General features: G+C 41.6%; 1 protein-coding gene across 2 annotated transcripts in view; it reads left to right on the top strand.

The window, feature by feature from the left end:
* Positions 1 to 20,019, top strand: part of il6st (interleukin 6 cytokine family signal transduce) — a 97,501-nt gene that overhangs the window by 26,206 nt on the left and 51,276 nt on the right. For both annotated transcript variants that reach the window (XM_048537855.2, XM_048537844.2), the window contains exons 2-3: positions 17,894 to 17,970; positions 19,179 to 19,487. In XM_048537855.2, coding sequence (XP_048393812.1) covers positions 17,907 to 17,970; positions 19,179 to 19,487 — 373 coding nt within the window. In that variant the 5' untranslated portion in view covers positions 17,894 to 17,906. The remainder of the gene's footprint in view (positions 1 to 17,893; positions 17,971 to 19,178; positions 19,488 to 20,019) is intronic.

Genomic DNA, 20,019 nt, shown 5'->3' on the forward strand with positions numbered 1-20,019 from the left:
CCACTTTCCCATAATTCCCATAACTTATTCCCCATAAACCCTTGATTCCAATACTGACTAAAAATGTCTATCTCAGCCTTTGGTTATACACAATGATCCAACTTCTAAAGTCTTCTGCGGTAAAGAATTTCACAGATTCACCATATGCTGAGAGAAGAAATTCCTCCTTTTCCTCTGTCTTTAAATGTGTGACCACTTATTCTGTGATTATGCCCTCCGGCCTGAGACTCAAAAGAGAAGGAACCTGGATGTGAGTTTGCTTGCTGAGCTGGAAGGTTAGTTTTCAGACGTTTCGTCACCATTCTAGGTAACATCATCAGTGAGCCTCCGACAAAGCGCTGGTGTTATGTCCCGCTTTCTGTTTATCTGGTTAGGTTTTCCTGGGTTGGTGATGTCATTTCCTGTTCTTTTTCTCAGGGGGTGGTAGTTTGATTTGGAGCCCGTGTGTTTGTTGGAGTTCCAGTTGGAATGCCATCCTTCTAGGAATTTTCGTGCATGTCTCTGTTTGGCTTGTCCTAGGATGGATGTGTTGTCCCAATCGAAGTGGTGTCCTTCTTCATCTATATGTAAAGATACGAGTGATAAGTGGTCATGTCGTTTTGTGGCTAGTTGATGTTCATGTATCCTGGTGGCTAGCTTTCTGCCAGCTTGTCCAATGTAGTGTTTTTCACAGTTCTTGCAAGGTATTTTGTAGATGATGTTTGTTTTATTTGTTGTCTGTATAGGGTCTTTTAAGTTCATTAGCTGCTGTTTTAGTGTGTTGGTGGGTTTGTGGGCTACCCTGATGCCAAGAGGTCCAAGTAGTCTGGCAGTCATTTCGGAAATGTCTTTGATGTAGGGGAGAGTGGTTATGGTTTCTGAGCCTGTTTTGTCTGTTTGTTTGGGTTTATTGCTGAGGAATTGGCGGACTGTGTTCATAGGGTACCCATTCTTTTTGAATACGCTGTATAGGTGATTTTCCTCTGCTCTGCGTAGTTCCTCTGTGCTGCAGTGTGTGGTGGCTCGTTGGAATAATGTTCTAATGCAGCTTCGTTTGTGGGTGTTGGGATGGTTAAGAAGCATGTCCATGTCCATTCTGTCAAGTCCCTTTAAGGATCTTGTTTATTTCAATAAGGTTGCCTTTCATTTTTTCAAAAGTACAATGAATGTACATCTAATACACTCGACCCGTCTTCATGAAGCAGCCCCAATTCTTCCGCTGGGTTGCCTCCAATTCCAGTAATCCTCCATAAGGTGAGGGGCCCAAACCAGTTTACAGTATTCCAATCGTGATCTGACCAGTGTGTGGTATAGTTTCCCAAAACCTCTCTACTTTTATACTCCATTCCATTTGAAATTTAAAGGCCACCATTCCATCAGTATTGCCTATTATCCACAGTAGTTGGGTGCTAACATTTTGCACTCCATGGCCAAGAATTCCCAAAGCCCTCTTCCATAGCTTTCTTCAGTCTTTCTGTACTTGAATAATATTCAGTTCTTCTATTCTTGTCAAAATGCATAAGCTCACAATTTTGCTCATGTACTTCATCTGCCAAACTTTTGCCCACTCACTTAACCTGCTGACATCCTTCTGCAAACTGTTTCATCTGCACCACTTACCTTCCTAACTATTTTTGTCTCCTTTACAATTTTGGCTAAAGCATGATTAAAATTTCCTCATTCAAGTAACTAATATTGTTAATACATGGTATATATTAGTGGAGATAATTAATGAAATTAAATAAATAAACTGTGGCCCCAGCGCTAATCCTCGAGGAACACCAAGAGTTACATCTTACCTTGCCTGAAAATGCTTTTACCATATCCCAGCTGTCTTCTATGTTTTGGCCACTCCTCTATCTGTGATAAAGCATTATCTCCAATACCATGGAGTCTTAGTAAGTATCCACAAGTGTGGTACCTTACCAAATAACTTCTGAAAATACAAATATATTTTGTCCACAGCTTCCCTTTTATCTATCCTGTTCGTAACTGCCCCAACAAATTTCTAGTAAATTTGTCTGGCATATTTTCCCCTTCATGAATCCATGCTGACTCTGCTTGATTGTTCTGTAGTTCTAAATGCTCTGCTATTACAGCCTTCATCATTAAACTTTTAAAGTGTTCTCAATAACAGACATTTTAAGCTAACAGATTTATAGTTAGCTGGTTTTTTGACTCCATCCCTTCTTTAAAAAACATAAGTGTTACTGTTTAGCCAGAGTGTGTCTCAGTGTTTTCCTTTTGCCAGAAGTGGCTAGAGTAAACATGTTTTCTCTCGCTCCTTTCTGTGCATTTTACTTCAATGTTAATGCAAGTAGCTGTAGAAGTATATACCCACAGGTCAGCAGAAGTAGACCATTCAAGCTGATTGTGGAATATAATAAGATTGTGGCCTAGTTTGTTTGTGTTCCAAATTCCACAATCCTGTCTACCCTTGTTAACCTAATAATTTTGTTAGGTAAGGGAATCAATCTGTCTCCACACTTAAATATTCCGTGACTCTGCCTCCACCACTTTGAGGTGAAATTCCACATTTGCACAACTCTATAAGGTGGGGGGGGGCAACAAAGCTGATAGGGTTGTGTGACTTTACAAGGGGTGGGGGGGGGGGGGGGGGGAAACAAAGTCACAACCCTACCAGCTTTGTTCCCCCCGTAGAGTTGTGCAAATGTGGAATTTCACCTCAGTGGTGGAGGCACAGTCACGGAATATTTTTGTGTGGAGAAGAGGCCTTTTAGCCCATTGATCAACACTTGACCTTCAACCTAATCCTATTTACCAGTACTTGGCTCATTGTCTTCTATGTTATGACGTGCCAAGTGCTCATCCAGATACTTTTTTTAAAGGTTGTGACGTAACTTGCCTCTGCCACACTCGTAGGCAGTGTATTCCGGACCATCATCATCCTCCGGATAAAATGGTTTTCCTAACATCCCCTCAAACTTCCTGCTCCATACCTTGATCTAGCATTTATTTGTACTGACCCTTCAAGCAAGGAAGCAATTGCTATTTATCCACTCCCTGTGCAAATCATAATCTTGTACACATCAATAAGATCACCCCTCAGTCTTCTCTGCTCCAACAAAAACAACCCAAGCTTATCCAACATTTCCTGATAACTTTAAATTTTCCTTCCCAGGCAGCATCCTGGTGAATCACCTGTGCACCCCCTCCACCGCAATCACCTCCTTCCTGACCACCTTCCTGTAATGTGGTGACCAGAACTGCGCACTGTACTCTAGCTGTAGTCTCACCAAAGTTCTATACAACTGCAAATCGACTTCCCTGCTTTTGTAATCATTCATCAATTTGATAAATGCAAGAGTTCCACATGCTTTTTATTTCACCTTGCTAACAGAGACCTATGGATAAATATACCAAAAAGATTTACTTCTTCCAAAGTCGTCTCCTTCACTTTTCTCAGGGTTAATTTCACCAATATGCTATATCAGTGAAGCTTAGCATTCTTGCTTTTTATGTTCAGTTCCTCTCCTAAAATTGATAGCATCCCATTGCCCTTTTTGATTTGTGCACTAGTATTTTCTAACCATGCAGTAGAACACTGTTACAGGTTGCCAGCCAGAAAATGCTCTCTATCCCAACTCTGTCCTGTATTAATGAATCATGTATCCTTATGTACTTTAGAACTCTGTGGTTGTTCTCCATTTACTTTTATTTTCTATTTTTTTCTTCTGTAGAAGTAAATAATTTGCATTCACCAAGGCTCCTTTGACCGCACCTTCCAAACGTATAACTCCTACTATATAGCAGGATAAGGGCAGCAGATGCATGTAAATATCACCACCTGCAAATTCCCCCTTAAGCCACTTGCCATTTCTGATTTGGCTGTTCCTTCAGTGTTGTTGGGTGAGAATCCCAGCACTGTGTTCCTAATAGCATTGAGAGCAAGCGAACTTCAACTGTTCAAGAAAGCATAAAATCATTCAGCTATCCCAATCACAATCTCTGGCTGTGTCCTATTGCACCAACAGGACAGATCCACCAGAGGTAATGACAGTGGATGAAGGAAGTTGCCCTAGACCACGCAAAATGTCTCCGTGTCAAATCAACCATGACCAAGAAGATCACCTGATTCCTAACTTCCACAACCACCTCACTACCTCCACAGGTTGCTGTGCATTAAGCACAGTTGCATCAGAAGTTTTGAGGGTGACAAGGATCTAGATTGCAACCTGTATAGGGAACTTCAACGTGCATACAAGAAGTAACTAAGTCTGGTCAAGTCTAAATGACACAGCAGCTAAAGTATGAGGGAATAAACCAAAGCAAAAATCATAGTTCTACCTGTTGTATTTTCATTTGTCCATGATCATATTGGAGGAGTGCTGACTGTATAGTCTGAGGAGCCATAGTTGTCATCTTTGAGAACATGACTCCTCCTCTGTTGAAATCAATATTCCTAAATGGTGATCTACTATACATGTTTATCACATTCTATAAAACACTAACTCAACCTCAACTGAAGTGTTAGGACCATTCTACACATACCCTTCTGGTAACCGAATTGGACAGAATGCAGAAAAGATTCATGACAATGATTCCGGGGATGAGAAATGTGAGTAATTTGGAAAAGTTGAAGAATTTGGCACTGTTCCCCTTCAAAAACAGAAAGCTGAGAATAGATTTTAATTAAGATATTCAAAATCATGTCAGCTTTGGACAAAGCATGTCAGAAGCTGCTGTCACCCGGATCAAGAATGAGAGGACATGTGTTTAAGATAATGGACAAAGGAAGCAAGTGATATGAGAAAAGCCTTGTTGGAAAGAGTGGTTAAGGTTCACATTGCATTGCCTGAGTGTGGTGGAGGGAAGTTCATTCAAGAGGGAATTGGACTGTTTATCTTAAAAAAAAAGATAATGCAGGGTTACAGAAAATAGAGGGAAAATAAGCAATTTACTTAGTGCCATTCAGAGAACAGGTGCACACATAATGGGCCAAATCACAAGCTCTCGTGCGATAACAGTTCTACAATTCTGTCCAATCCCCATTTCTTCTAGCCACTTTCATGTCATACACGTATATTAAAGAACATTGGTTCTCCATCACATTCAAGATTCTGAATGGGAAGTGTTTGTTTTACAAAGTAATAAACTCTCCAGGTAACTGTGAACACCTATCTGTAGGAGCACTGTCTCAGTAAGTTGAAGTTCTTTTGATGCCCCTGACTGATTTCTGTTCTGAGAAAGGGTCATCGGACCTGAAGTGCTACGTTTTGATTTCTTTCCACAGATGCTGCCAGACCTGCTGAGCTTTTACAGCAATTTCTGATTTACAGTATCCAGTTCTTTCAGGTTTTTATTCAAAACATTTTAAAGGTTTTGTCATTTCCTGTTTTAACATAGTCTAACAATTTCCTCCAGTCAATACTCGGGCAGAGATTGGAAATAAAATTGATCTGTGATTTTGTGGGTTTGTGCAGTTGCAGATGGGTTTTTTCATTTTAGACAGCAAGCATAGGAGATTCATCTGGAATAAATTATCAAAAGCATCTCGTTCTTAAAGTAATGTACATCTATATACACCTTTTTTATATATGCACATAGTCTTTGCTATGTATACAACCTGATCTAACTAAAGAAGCTTTGATCTTCCACTGTTTCCCTGTAATGGCATGATTACATTACCTAGTAAAATGATTAGTGGTATGTAAAATGAAATCCTGCAAACTGAACAGGTAGTCCTTGATTAAAATCTCCAACAGAACCTCTGGGTTGTGGATAGAAATAGCTAAACTGCTGCATTCTCTCTGCATTTGGAAATGGTTCTGAACACACTCTCTGCAATCACCAAACATTCCCACTTCTTGTTTTGAGAGTCAGAGAAGATCATTGAAGCAACTAAAGATGGCTAAGCTTTGTGTCTTGGGACTGAAATTGGCCACCAACACAGCAACCACAACCAACAACCTTTGGCCCAATTTGACTCTAGCCAATGGAGATTTTCACTTGCTTCAATTTTACAGGATGCCATGACATCATGCTTGGTTAAATGATACCTCAGTAGCAAGGGCAGACACACTTCTGAATTATGTTTCTTTTGTTCAAATTTGGACCAAAGCCTCGTGTGCACTGACATGCTGTGTTCGATACCATGCATGTGGAGACTTTAGTAGAGTCAACTGTCCTGTTAGTTTTGTTCCATTCGAGGAAGTTGGTGAGGGTAGAACTAGTACTTTGCATGACTTGTTTATTTGCAAAGTTATGGTTAAAAATAACCAATTCACCCCCTTAAACCTGCTCCAGAATTAAGTAATCGTGGCAGATTTCATTTTGGCCTCCACTCCACTTTCCTGCCCACCTCCCATGACTGTTCAGTTTGCTGCTAATTAAAAAATCTGTCTCCTCCTTTTAAAAATTATTTAATTGCCCTGGCATCTGTCGCATTCTGCATTTCTGACCAAAATGGATGATCTCTCATCACATTAAACTATTGCTTGGTTCTTTCTACTGCTGGCTAACATATACCTAGTCCTGAATTTATAGCTTCAGCAGGTCAACACCTTCCTTGCTGCACCACATCATCATTAAACTAGGGCTCGTCCCTTGGCTTGGTGGTAATGGTAAAGTGAGTGAATTGACGGGCCATGAAGCAGCAGGTTATGATGCAAAACAAGTCTGCTTTTAATGGCTCACTAACACCTTGTCTGTGTGCCCAGTTTGGAAGTACTAGATCTGCTCTGTATCTTTCACATCTAGCATTGTAATGCCTCTCAGCACAAGAGAATTTTTAATTGCAAAGAAAGGGTTTCACCTCCAGAGAGTCAACTGCTGGCAAGGATGCAGCGGAATGTTTTTGTTTTGTGTTTTATTCTGTGCTCAATGTCTGCCTGTAGTGAATGGGAGTAACCCAGTAGATACTTTCAACCAGAAATTTTGTTTTAGTAATCCCAAGTCACATAGTAATCATTTTTATATGTATTGGAAGTTAGGAAAGTAGTTACCATTATCTGCAGATGTGATGTAATTTTAAAATTAGCTGACATGAACCTATGGCAATATCATTGTTAAATGTAATTTTCCTGTGACATAATCCCATCACTTTCAAAGTTGTCAATTGTTTTTGCTGTTCTGTTCAAAGAGACCTTGGAGCGCAGGTTCATAGTTTCTTGAAAGTGGAGTCGTAGATAGGATAGTGAAGAAGGTGTTTTGGTATGCTTGCCTTCATTGGTCAATGCATTGCGTATAAGAGTTGAGACGTTCTGTTGCGGCTGTACAGAACATTGGTTGGGTCACTTTCGGTGTATTGCATGCAATTCTGGTCTCCCTCCGATAGGAAGGATGTTGTGAAACTAGAAAAAGTTCAGAAAAGATTTGAGGATTTTGCAAGATTGGAGGGTTTAAGCTATAGGGAGAGGCTGAATAGGCTTGGGCTGTTTTTTTTTCCTAGAGCATTGGAGGCTGAGGATTATAAAATCGTGAAGGCCATAGATAGGGTAAATAGGCAAAGTCTTTTCCCTGGGCTGGGGCAGTCCAAAACTAGAGGTTTAAGATGAGAGGGTAAGGATTGCACTGTGAATGGACTACATCCTAAACAGTGGGAAGCACATAATTTGGTGAGAGCAAGTGAACTACCTAAATTACCTGCTGGACAGGGAAGACTCATTTGCTCTGTTCCATGTAGGAACTGAGACATTGGAGAACACCTGTCCGAATTAAACCTGAGAAACTTTTTTGAGGAGCTCAAATAAAAAGCATATCCTCAATGTAGGTAACCTCTGAATTACAACCTAAGCCAAATACAAATTGGGATGGGTACAAACTGACTTAGACAAATGATGATAAAACAATGGTATCGGGCGAAGCTGTTTCAATGCCTTTGCCACTGGCACCAATATTGAGGAAAGTAGCTGTTCTTTTTGGAGGGGTGGATTGAAGCCAATGTAAAAGCAAAAGAAGCTAACAAACCAGCAGGTGAACCTTTATACTGGTGAGAGCGGGAAGTAAGTGTAAGTTTTAATAGTCCAAAGAGAAAAGTCAAGTTTATACGGTAGAGTACCAATATAAATGAAATTAAGTTATTATTTTAGGGTGGACCAGAGAGAAAGTATTAGCAACTAAGGCCCCACGTGGCAAATTAGTAAGAAATTAAGATTCTGTATCGGCCACATGAAATACTTGCAATGAACAGAATTTGAGACAAATGTGTACATACAGCAAATGGACTGCAGCAGTTCGAGAGTGTAGCTCACCATCACATTCTCAGGGCAACTAGGGATGGATAACAAGCATTAGACCAAGCACCAAACCATCATCTCCAACACCAACACCATTCATGACTTCATCACCTCAGGGGACCTCCCACCCACAGCCTCCAACCTTATTATTCCCCAACCCCGCACGGCCCGTTTCTATCTCCTTCCCAAAATCCACAAACCCGCCTGCCCTGGTCAACCCATTGTCTCAGCCTGTTCCTGCCCCACTGAACTCCTCTCCACCTATCTGGACTCCATTTTCTCCCCTCTGGTCCAGGAACTCCCTACCTACATTTGTGACACCACCCACGCCCTCCACCTCCTCCAGAACTTCCAATTCCCTGGCCCCCAACACCTCATTTTCACCATGGACGTCCAGTCCCTATACACCTGTATTCCTCATGCAGATGGCCTGCAGGCCCGACCAGTCCCCCTCCACCGACACCCTCATCCGCCTAGCCGAACTCATCCTCACCCTCAACAACTTCTCTTTGGATTCCTCCCACTTCCTACAGACAAAGGGGGTGTCCATGGGCACCCGCATGGGCCCCAGCTATGCCTGCCTCTTTGTAGGTTACGTGGAACAGTCCCTCTTCCGCAGCTACACGGGCCCCAAACCCCACCTCTTCCTCTGTTACATTGATGACTATCGGTGCCACCTCTTCCTCCCCAGAGGAGCTCTAACAGTTCATCCACTTCACCAACACCTTCCACCCCAACCTCAAGTTCACCTGGGCCATCTCCAACACATCCCTCACCTTCCTGGACCCCTCAGTCTCCATCTCAGGCAACCAGCTAGTTACTGATGTCCATTTCAAGCCCACCGACTCCCACAGCTACCTAGAATACACCACCTCCCACCCACCCCCCTGCAAAAATTCCATCTCCTATTCCCAATTCCTCCGCCTCCGCCGCATCTGCTCCCAGGATGAGGCATTCCACTCCCGCACATCCCAGATGTCCAAGTTCTTCAAGGAACGCAACCCCCCCCTCCCCCCACCAACAGTGGTCAAGAACGCCCTTGACCGCGTTTCCCGCAACGCATCCCTCACACCCCGCCCCTGCCACAACAGCCCAAAGAGGATCCCCCTCGTTCTCACACACCACCCTACCAACCTCCGGATACAACGCATCATCCTCCGACACTTCTGCCATTTATAATCTGACCCCACCACCCAAGACATTTTTCCATCCCCACCCTTGTCTGCCTTCCAGAGAGACCACTCTCCGTGACTCCCTTGTTCGCTCCACACTGCCCTCTAACCCCCACCACACCCGGCACCTTCCCCTGCAACTGCAGGAGGTGCTACACTTGCCCCCTCACCCCCATCCCAGGCCCCAAGATGACTTTCCATATCAAGCAGAGGCTCACCTGCACATCCGCCAATGTGGTATACTGTATCCATTGTACCCAGTGTGGCTACCTCTACACAGGGGAAACCAAGCGGAGGCTTGGGGACCGCTTTGCAGAACACCTCTGCTCAGTTCGCAATAAACAACTGCACCTCCCAGTCACGAACCATTTCAACTCCCCCTCCCATTCTTTAGATGACATGTCCATCATGGGCATCCTGCAGTGCCACAATGATGCCACCCGAAGGTTGCTGGAACAGCACCTCATATTCCGCATGGTAACCCTGCAGCCCAATGGTATCAATGTGGACTTCACCAGCTTCAAAATCTCCCCTTCCCCCACCGCATCCCACAACCAGCCCAGCTCATCCCCTCTTTCCCCCCCCCCCCACCCCCACTGCATCCCAAAAGCAGCCCAGCCTGTCTCTGCCTCCCTAACCTGTTCTTCCTCTCACCCATCCCTTCCTCCCATCTCAAGCTGCACCTCCATTTCCTGCCTACTAACCTCATCCCACCTCCTTGACCTGTCCATCTTCCCTGGACTGACTATCCCCTCCCTACCTCCCCACCTATACTCTCCTCTCCACCTATCTTCTTTTCTCTCCATCTTCGGTCCACCTCCCCCTCTCCCTATTTATTCCAGAACCCTCACCCCATCCCCCCCTCTGATGAAGGGTCTAGGCCCGAAACATCAGCTTTTGTGCTCCTGAGATGCTGCTTGGCCTGCTGTATTCATCCAGCTTCACACTTCATCTTGGATTCTCCAGCATCTGCAGTTCCCATTGTCTCTCATTAGACCGGCCAGTTCCGTTCACATCTGCATGAATAAAATTCCTGGGATCAGAACTCAGTGGTGAGATTGAAATGAATTGTTTTTGATTAGCCATCTATTGAATCTAGTATTGGTAGGGCATTGTTGTATTCAAAGTTAGCAGGTTCTCATTTACCTAATGTAGATGTGCGTATCGAAAACATGTGCTTGAATTTATGTTTCCTTCTTGAAAATCCTTTTATTCAATGAGTGTATCACTGGCTAGACCAGCATTTGTTGCCAACCTCAAATTCTCTGAGAAAGTCATAATGAGCCACCATCTTGTACTGTGACAGTCCATTTGCTGGTACACGCGTTTCTGTTAGAAAGCAAATTCCAAGGTCTTGATGCAGCGATGGTGAAGGAACAGTGTCTTTATAGCACTGAATTTTGCCTTCTGCACTTTATCTAATGATTATATAAAATTAATGAAAAAGCATCTTCAGATGTATAGACCAGGATATTACAAGCCAGTGGGCCTAACCTGAGTAGTAGGGAAGGTTTTAGAATTGAGAGACTCAAAATATTTGCACTTGGAGAGACATGAATTAGTCTATATGGATTTGTTAAGGAAAAGTCTCATTTGTTAGACTTGATCAAATTTTTTTGAGTTAACACTCCTGTTAACAAGGATAATGCATTAGTTGTGGTCTACATGGACTTTAGAAAAGCTTCTGATAAGGTCTTTAATGGCAAGAAAGAGGAACTCCTGGGACCCAAGGCAAAGTAGCAGGTTAGATCCAAAATCGGCTGAGACAGGAAGCAATGTGTGAAGTTTGAAGAATATTTTTGACTAGACAGCTACTTGTGTGGCATTCTGCCAGGCTCAGTGCTACTACTGACCTTACATAGAGCATATGGGGATTGTACTCTGAATAGAGAGACCCTGGCAAGTGCTGAAGATTAAAGACAACTTGGTGTATATATCCCTGAAGTAGTAACTTGTAACTGGAATGTACTAGTTGAATGTCCTTGTCTTGTGGACAACTTTTAGTTTAGGAGTGCTTTTAAAAGGAAAAAATTGTTAACTTGCATAACTTAGTGTTTTGACAACTTTTTTTGTTCGCTCTAATTTGGTTCAGCAGTAATGCATTAAGATTTTCCAGAATTGTTCAAATTCAGGAATTTTCAAAATGATACATCCAGTTGATTTGTGACTAAGATTTCAATTTGATGAAACCCATTTTCAATAGTTATAGTCAAATTCATTGACAAAATGTCAGTGTCAATCCATTTTTCTCTTATGTACAAAGAAGGCATTGGCCAGCATTTTATTGCCCTTCCATGGTTGCCCTTAAAGATAGTGGTGAGCGGCGTTCTTGAACAGTTCAATCTGTGTGATGTGTAGGTAGACCCGCAATGCCCTTCCAGAGGGAATTCCAGACTTTTGACCTGCGATAGTGTAGGAATGATAAGATATTTTCAGGTAGGGATGGTGAATGGTGTGGGGTGTGGATACTGAAGTGGTGGTGGTGTCCCATTGGCCTTTTGCCCTTGTCCTTCTAGATGGAAGTGGTCATGGGTTTTGAAGCTGCTGTCTAAGGATCTTTGTATTTCTGCAGTGCACCTTGTAGATAGTACTGAGCTTCGTGGCAGAGGGAGCAGATGCTTGTATTGAAAGCCAGTCAAGCAGACATCTTTATTCTGAATGGTGGCAAGCTCGTTGGGTGTTTGTTGGAACTGCACCCATCCAGATAAACTGGGAGCATTCTGTCACACTCCCAACTCGTGCTTGGAAGGTGGTGTGTAGGCTTTGGGAGTCAGGAGATGAGTTACTCCTTGCAGTATTCCTAGTCTCTGACCTGGTGCTTGTAGCCACTGTATTGATATGGCATGGCCAGTTGACTTTCTGGTCAAGCCTTCAGGATGTTGATAGTGGGGGACTGATTTGATGGTAACACCACTGAATATCAAGGGGTAGTGGTTAGATCATCTATTAGAAATGATTATTGCCTTGCATTTGTGTGCCATTTCTCAACCTAGGCCTGGATATTATCCAGATCTTGTTGAATTTGAACATGGACTGCTTAAATATCTGAGGAGTTGTTAATGATGAATATCCCCACTGCTGACCTTTATGGAGGGAAGCTGCTGAAGATGGTTGTGCTTAGGGCACTACCTTGAACTCGTGCAGAGATGTCCTCGAGCTGACGTGACTGACCTCCACCAATCACAGCCATTACTTATTTTATGACCAGCACAACTCGAACCAGCAAAGTTTTCTCCCTGATTCCCATTGTTGCCAGTTTTTCAATTACTTCTTGATGTCACGAAATTCTTGCCCATCCATAACTGCAGAATGCTTTTCACACATGCAGAAAGCAATAAAAGCTACACTATGGTGGATCAGTTTTGCATATAAATCCGGCTCTGGAAGAACAGCAGGTTTTTGTCTGACAAACATCAGTGAACCAGATGACTTTTTACAGCACACTAGTCACATGATCACCATAACTTTTTTATTCCAGATTTATTTAACTAAATTTTAAAATTACTTGCTATTCTGGACAGTTTAAACTTCTGTTCCTGAACCATTGGGCCAGATGTGTGAAATACTAGTCCAGTATCTAAATGTGCCATGTTATGCTCCCCTCAGGTTTGGCTATATTAATAAGAACTACCTCGTTCTTATGGGGTGTTTGATCACTTTAGATGTATTTATATAATCCCAGTTCGATTCTTAATCAACAATGAAAACAGAAAATGCTAGAAATACTCAGTAGGTCTGATAGTATCTTTGGAGGTAAGTGGAGGTTGAGCTGCAAGGAGGATGTGGAGATACTTCCATGTATTTTGGACTGAGCGAGTGGCCAATGCATGGCAGAAGTTTTTTTCCCTTTTTATTCATTAATGGGAGAGGGTGTTGCTGGCTAGGCAGCATCTCTGACCATCCCTAATTGCCCAGAGGGCAGTTCAGAGTCAGCCATGTTGGTGTGGGCCTGGAGTCACACATAGGCCAGACCAGGTAAGGATGGCAGCTTCCTTCCCTAAAGGACATTAGTGAACCAGATGTATTTTTCCTGACAGTTGACAATGGATTCATGGTTGTCATTAGATTCTAAATTCCAGATATTTTTTAATTCAAATTCCACCGACTGCCATGGCAGGATTTGAGCCCAGGCCCCCAGCGCATTATCTGGGTCGCTGGTTTAGCAGTCCAGCAATAACACCACTTGGCCATCACCTACCCCCTTAAATTAATGTGGATAAATAAGAGGCTAGCTACATTAGTAGCCCACAAAAAGGCAGATTATTACTGGTATGGCGATGGATTGAGACTGAGTAATGTGCAATGAGACTTGCGTGTCCTTTGTATTCTGGTCGCTGAAGATAAGCATGCAGGTGCAGCAGGCGGTAACTAAGGCAAATTAGTGAGAGGATTCAGATACAGGTGTAAGGGTGTCTTTTTACAGTTGTACAGGGCCTTGGTGAGACTATACCAGAGTATTGTGTGCAATTGTGATCTCCTTTTCTAAGGAAGGATGCTCTTGATACAGAGGGAGAGTACTTCGAAGATTTACACACTGGATTGGTTGAGACTAAGTTCACTGGAGTTCAGAAGGATGAGGTGAGAAGCTCTTAGAAATTTACAGGATTTTAATAGGACCAGACAGGGTTGATGCAGAAAGGATGTTTCCAATAATAAGGGAGTCCAGAATCAGTGGTTGCATTCTAAGTATTAAGGAGAACTGAGATAAGGAAAAATTTCTTCGAGAGAGAAGTGAATGGAATTCACTACCACAAAACAATCGATGCAAAAACATAGTATGATTTAAAGAAAGAATTGGATATTAGGGCTAAAGAGATCAAAGAATATTGATCCTGTATGTAACTAGCAATGCTAATAACCTATAAGTGATCTCAATTTTCTTTCTTCTTTAGAAGTGTAGGCCATTTACAGCGGAATTATTTTCGACACTTGCTTTCAACACCTTTTTCAGCAATCTTGAGAGAGTGAGACATTACTCATTTTAAATTCGTACCACTGCCATCGTGTTCAAGTATAAAAACCTTCTCAGTAAAACAATCTAAGCTGTCCTTTGATTTCTAAAAACGAAACCAAACAAGACTGCTGTCAAGCAGATTGCAGAGCATGACACATGGCCCCCATAATTTATCTTTATTTGAAGCTACTGTTCCAAAATATTAATCTTATGAACCGCCAAATGTTTCTTCTTTATTCGTTCATGAACTGAGTGTCACTGGCATGGCCAGAATTTATTCTCCATCCCTAATTGACATTAAATTGTGGCAAAGGTTTAAGATTTAGGATTAAGATTCAACCACATTTCTGTAGCCAGACCAGGTGAAGAGGCAGATTTTTGATCCCTAAAGGATATTAGTGAATTACATGTGTTTTTACAACAATTAAAGGTAGTTTTATGGCACTGTTACTGAGACTAAAGTTCCAGATTTATCGTTATAAATACATGAGCTGCCATGGAGGGCAGTGAAGCCATGGAACAGTAACTTCAGATAAAATGATGTTACAATTGAGTAAAGGTAACTACAAAGACAATGAGGGAGGAGATGGCCAGAGTTGATTGGAAGGGGATCCTAGCAGGGAAGACGGTGGAGCAGCAATGGCAGGAATTTCTGGGGGTATAGGAAGAAGAAACATAATGAGCGGAGGACAAGGCAGCCATGGTTGACAAGGGAAGTCAGGGACAGCATTAAAGCAAAAAGAAAATCCAGCAGTGTTGTGAAGATGAGTGGGAAGCCTGAGGATTAGAAGCCTTTAAAGCTCAGCAGTGGATAACTATAAACAAAGAACTATAAGGGGGCAGGAGATGAAATATAAGAGTAAGCTAGTTGTAAAATGAGAAAAGATTGCAAGAGGTTTTCTTTAGATATATAACGAGTATGAGAGGCAAGAGTGGATATTGGACAGCTGGGAAAAAGAGGCTGGAGAAGTAGAAATGGAAAGCATAGCAATAGTAGAGGACCTGAATTGATACTTCTCATAAAGAGTTGGCACAGAGGTGAGCATAGAGGCCTTTGCTATGGAGAAAATGCTGGGGAGGCTCAAAAGTTATGAAGGTGGATAAGTCAACCATACCGAAAGGACTACACCCCAGAGTTCTGAAGAAGATAGTTGCAGAGATTGTAGAGGCACTGGTGTTCTTTCAGGACTCGCAGAAGTCAGGGAACATGCCAAATAACTAAAAAATGGATAATATAATACCAGTGTTTACAAAGGCTGGAAGATAAGAACCTATATATTTTTAAACAAAAAGAACTGCGGGTGTTGGAAATCAGAAACAAAAACAGAAATTGCTGAAAAATCTCAGGAGGTCTGAGTATTTGTGGAGAGAAGTCAAGAGTGAGCATTTCAGATCCAGTGGCTGATTATAGCTAGCGAAAGATTGTAGGAATCCAGGGAACGTTTACACAAATGATTCTGGGGTTGAAGGGCTCATCATATGATGAGCAGCAAAGACTATGGGTCTGTACTCATTGAAGTTTAGAAGGATGGGGAGGGAATCTGATTGAACTGTTAGAATGCTGAGAGGCCTAAATAGAGTGGATGTGGAAAATATGTTTCTATTAGTCGCAAAGACTAAGACCCTAAGGCACAGATTCAATTTGAAGGAGCAACCCTTTAGAACTGAGATGATGCATTAATTCAACCAGAGGGTGGTTAATCTGTGAAACTCACTACTGCAGTATGTTGCGGAGACCAAATCATTGAATGTATTGAGAACAGAAAACCGGTTCTTGATTGGTAAGGGGATCAAGGGTTACAGGGAGAAGGCAGGAGAATAGGGTTGAGAAACACATCAGCCATGATCAAATGGCACAGCAGATTCAATTGACTGGCCTAATTCTACTCCAATATCTGTCTTATGATGTCCCTGAGCTCATTAGCCTGGGTGCCTGGATTGGTAGTTATGTGACTTACCATGAGGCTACTGTCTCCCCTGACTAGTCTCATAATTCTAACCAAGGCCAAAATAGTATTAATGGGATAAGTAAAGAAACGAAAGATCTGTGTGAAGAAGATGGAAATGGCAGATTATTTTTCTACATTATTCATTATCCAGGATAAGGGTATCACTAGGCCAGCATTTATTGCCCATTCCACATTGTCCATTGGGCACTGTCACTTACATTACTGTAAGTCTAGAGTCACATGTAGGTCAGACCAGGTACGGTTGGCAGTTTCCCTCGCTAAAGGACATTAGTAAACCAGGTGGGTGTTTTTGACCGTCAAGAATGGATTCGTGGTCATTAAACTCTTCTTTCCAGATTTTTATTAAGTTCAAATTCCACCATCTGCCATGGCAGGATTCCAAATTGGAATTCGGGTAACACTACTAGGACATTTGCCCCTCACCAGATTAACTGCTGTCCAAATGCAAAACAAAGAAATAGGAAAGAAGACTAAACCAGAATAGAAATCCAAAATTGAAGAACTGAATTAAAAGATAATAAAATGTGAGGCTGGATGAACACAGCAGGCCCAGCAGCATCTCGGGAGCACAAAAGCTGACGTTTCGGGCCTAGACCCTTCTTCAGAGAGGGGGATAGGGCGCTCCTGAGATGTTGCTGGGCCTGCTGTGTTCATCCAGCCTCACATTTTATTATCTTGGATTCTCCAGCATCTGCAGTTCCCATTATCATTGAAGAACTGAATGTTGGGTACAGAAGACTGTAAAGTACCTCGAATATTTACAAAATGGACACAGAAAATACTTCAACTCAGCAGGTCTGGCAGCATCTGGATAAGATGCTGGTTGAGTTTCTCCAGAATTTTTGGCTTTATTTTCAGCATCTACAATATTTTGCAAATAAAGAATTTTGCACTAATTGGGAAAATCTAAAACTTTGACTTTCGAAAACCTTGATATGGAATCACATCGTCAACTTGAGCATCAAGATAATTTAAAACATATTGAAGTGCATGATTTTGCACTTTTTTTATTTTCAGTATGTACCTTTTATTTTGCTTTTATTTGAATATCTCACATTTTGTCTTGACGTTCATTGCAGTAGTGCAAGAACCAGAAAAATCTAAAGTAGAAGCAAGGTAAATGAATAAAATGACAGGCAGTGCAAAGCTCTGGGTCATTCTTGCAGACTGAAGAGCAGTGTGTTTATTTTAAAATACTCACTCATTTTTTTTTGGTATAAATTCTCCTATGCCGGAGCTACTTTGAATCTCCTAGCTCTTTTTGGGCCCTGTAACCCTTCCTGAAGTATCTGTGTTTTTCTAATTCTGACACATCTTGAGCAGTCCGAATTGTGGTTGCTCCTCTTTTGATGGCTGCAGCTTCAGAGTGCAAATTTGTGTCGCCTATTGCCAAAATTTTAAGGTGCTCTGGAGTGAGCCAATAGGTTATGCTGCTATAGTTGGAAAGGGGATTGCAGTTATGTCCAGCAAGATGGCACATCACCTAATGTAATCCTGTGCTGCTATTTGATTTTTATTCTGCGTAAAGACAATTAAATTTGTACGGGATCAAAAATTAGTGTTGAGGCAAACTGGCAATTTTGAAACTAAATATCTGCATTTACTTTACCTATTTTTCAGTGCTGTCAAAACCATGCAGGGCTACGTGACATTGACAGTGTATCTCTACATACAAATCAGTGTGTGTATAAGGACAGGTAAGTAAAGAATTGTATCTCACTTTACCGTCATCGTCTTTGATTAGTTGAGTTGGGCAATGACTTGTATTTTGTTTGCATTAATCTGGGAAAATCTAAAACACTTGACTTGTGAAAACCTTGATATTGAATCACATTGTCAACTTGAGCATTAAGATAATTTAAAACATATTAAAGTGCATGATTTTCATTTGCAGTTAACTGAAGCATTGTCATGTCAAAAACATGGTTAAAACGTCAGTGGATCTTAGAGTAACCCTGTTGGCATCAATATCACAGCTGCATTATCACCTAATAAATATTTCGATTATTGATTGTACAACAATGAATTTTTACCAAATGATAGGCCTTTTTAAAGCTCACCGTAATGCTAAAAAGCTGCAAGAAAATCACATTTCTAGAAAAGCTGAGCAAGTCTGTGGAGAAAAATCAGTTAACATTTTGAGTAGAGTCAGACTTCTTCTGAACAGCTTTAAAAAAAACTGCATTTGCTTCAGGTTTACTATGTGTTTGTACAATGGGCTGCAATTGTCTGAATGTGATGTCAAACCTGAAGCTGCTAGTATAATTAACGGGGAAGAACGTAGCCAATATGTTCACTCCTTTGTGTCTTAATTATCATCTCCTTACTGCTGCCTTTCTTTGAAAAGAGAACAGAAGCCTGTGTTAATCAATTATTTTAGGCAACTCCAGTCATTTTTTTCATGTATATCCACACTTGACACGTGGTGCAAGCTTCCCTGAGTTTGGTGGCTCTTCCTCCTGTGTGTTTTTAACCTCCTAGAAAAGATGAAAAGCTATTCAGATATCAAATATCACTCTGCATGAGTTCAAGGTTGAACTGGTGAAAGATGCCAAACTGGAAATGTTAGTTTAGATTACTTATTATTCAGAAGATAATGATTTTGATTTTCTACCATAAACAACAGTGTGCTCATTCTGCCTCTTGTACTGGATTTACTTCTATTTTGAGGTACAACCCAATAAATTATCAGTAAAATGAAATGAAATAAAAGACTGAAAATCCATGAATTAGTCTTGCTGTGATATGTCACTTGCAGATTATTCTCCCTCAGATTTCACTGTCTTTAATATAAAATCAGTTTGTACCAAGTGCAGTTAATCCACTGATAATGCTGTTTAACAGATTTATGTATTTTGAAACATCTACATTTAATGGCTAAAATGATTTTATTTCCTTTCTCTAGTGGATAGTTTCATTGAGAAACCTGCCTACATCATCCCTGAGTCACCAGTAATAGCACTCGGCTCACGACTAAGAGCATCCTGCATTCTTAATGATTCCTTCATAAAAGAAAATAAGGTTGATGCAAATCAGATATTCTGGAATTTGAAGGGAATCAGAGTATCGGAAGACAACTACCACACAGTCAATAGTACGGTGTCTAATGTAACGCTGAACATGTCCAGTGTTGGGAATGCATTGCTGACCTGCAATGTGCAACTCAATGAGGATCAAGTAATTACAGTCTTCGGTATACAAATTAAAGTAGGATGTAAGTACTCTTTTTCTAGGGTCAAGGGGTGTAAAAAGGAAAAAAATTATATCTGTACATTTGATCTTTTAAAATCATAAGAAATAGGGACGAGTGGATCAAGCAGCCCCTTGAGCATGCTCCACCATTCAATATGGTCATGGCTGATCTGACGCTCCCTCACATCCACTTTCCTGCTCATTCTCCATAACCGTTGATTTTCCTAATGATAAGAATCTATCTCAGCCTTAATGTACACAAGGACTCTGCCTCCACAGTTCTCTTGTGGCAAGGAGTTCCAAAAATACTCAACCCTCTAGGTCCACCTTGTCTCTGTCTTGATTTGGTGCCCCTTAATTTTGAGACTATGCCATCTGGTCCTTGACTATCCCAGCTTTTACCCTGTCTTGCCCTTTAAGAATTCTATTTGTTTCTAATTGTTTTGATTTAAGAGAAACAATAATGCAGAAGCCTATATTGTATAGGCATAGCACAGTGCGGAGCTGAAGAAGCACAGCAGGCCAAGCAGCATCAGGAGCAGGAAAGCTGACGT

The sequence above is a fragment of the Stegostoma tigrinum genome, chromosome 1, assembly GCF_030684315.1.
Source record: "Stegostoma tigrinum isolate sSteTig4 chromosome 1, sSteTig4.hap1, whole genome shotgun sequence".
NCBI lineage: Eukaryota > Metazoa > Chordata > Chondrichthyes > Orectolobiformes > Stegostomatidae > Stegostoma > Stegostoma tigrinum.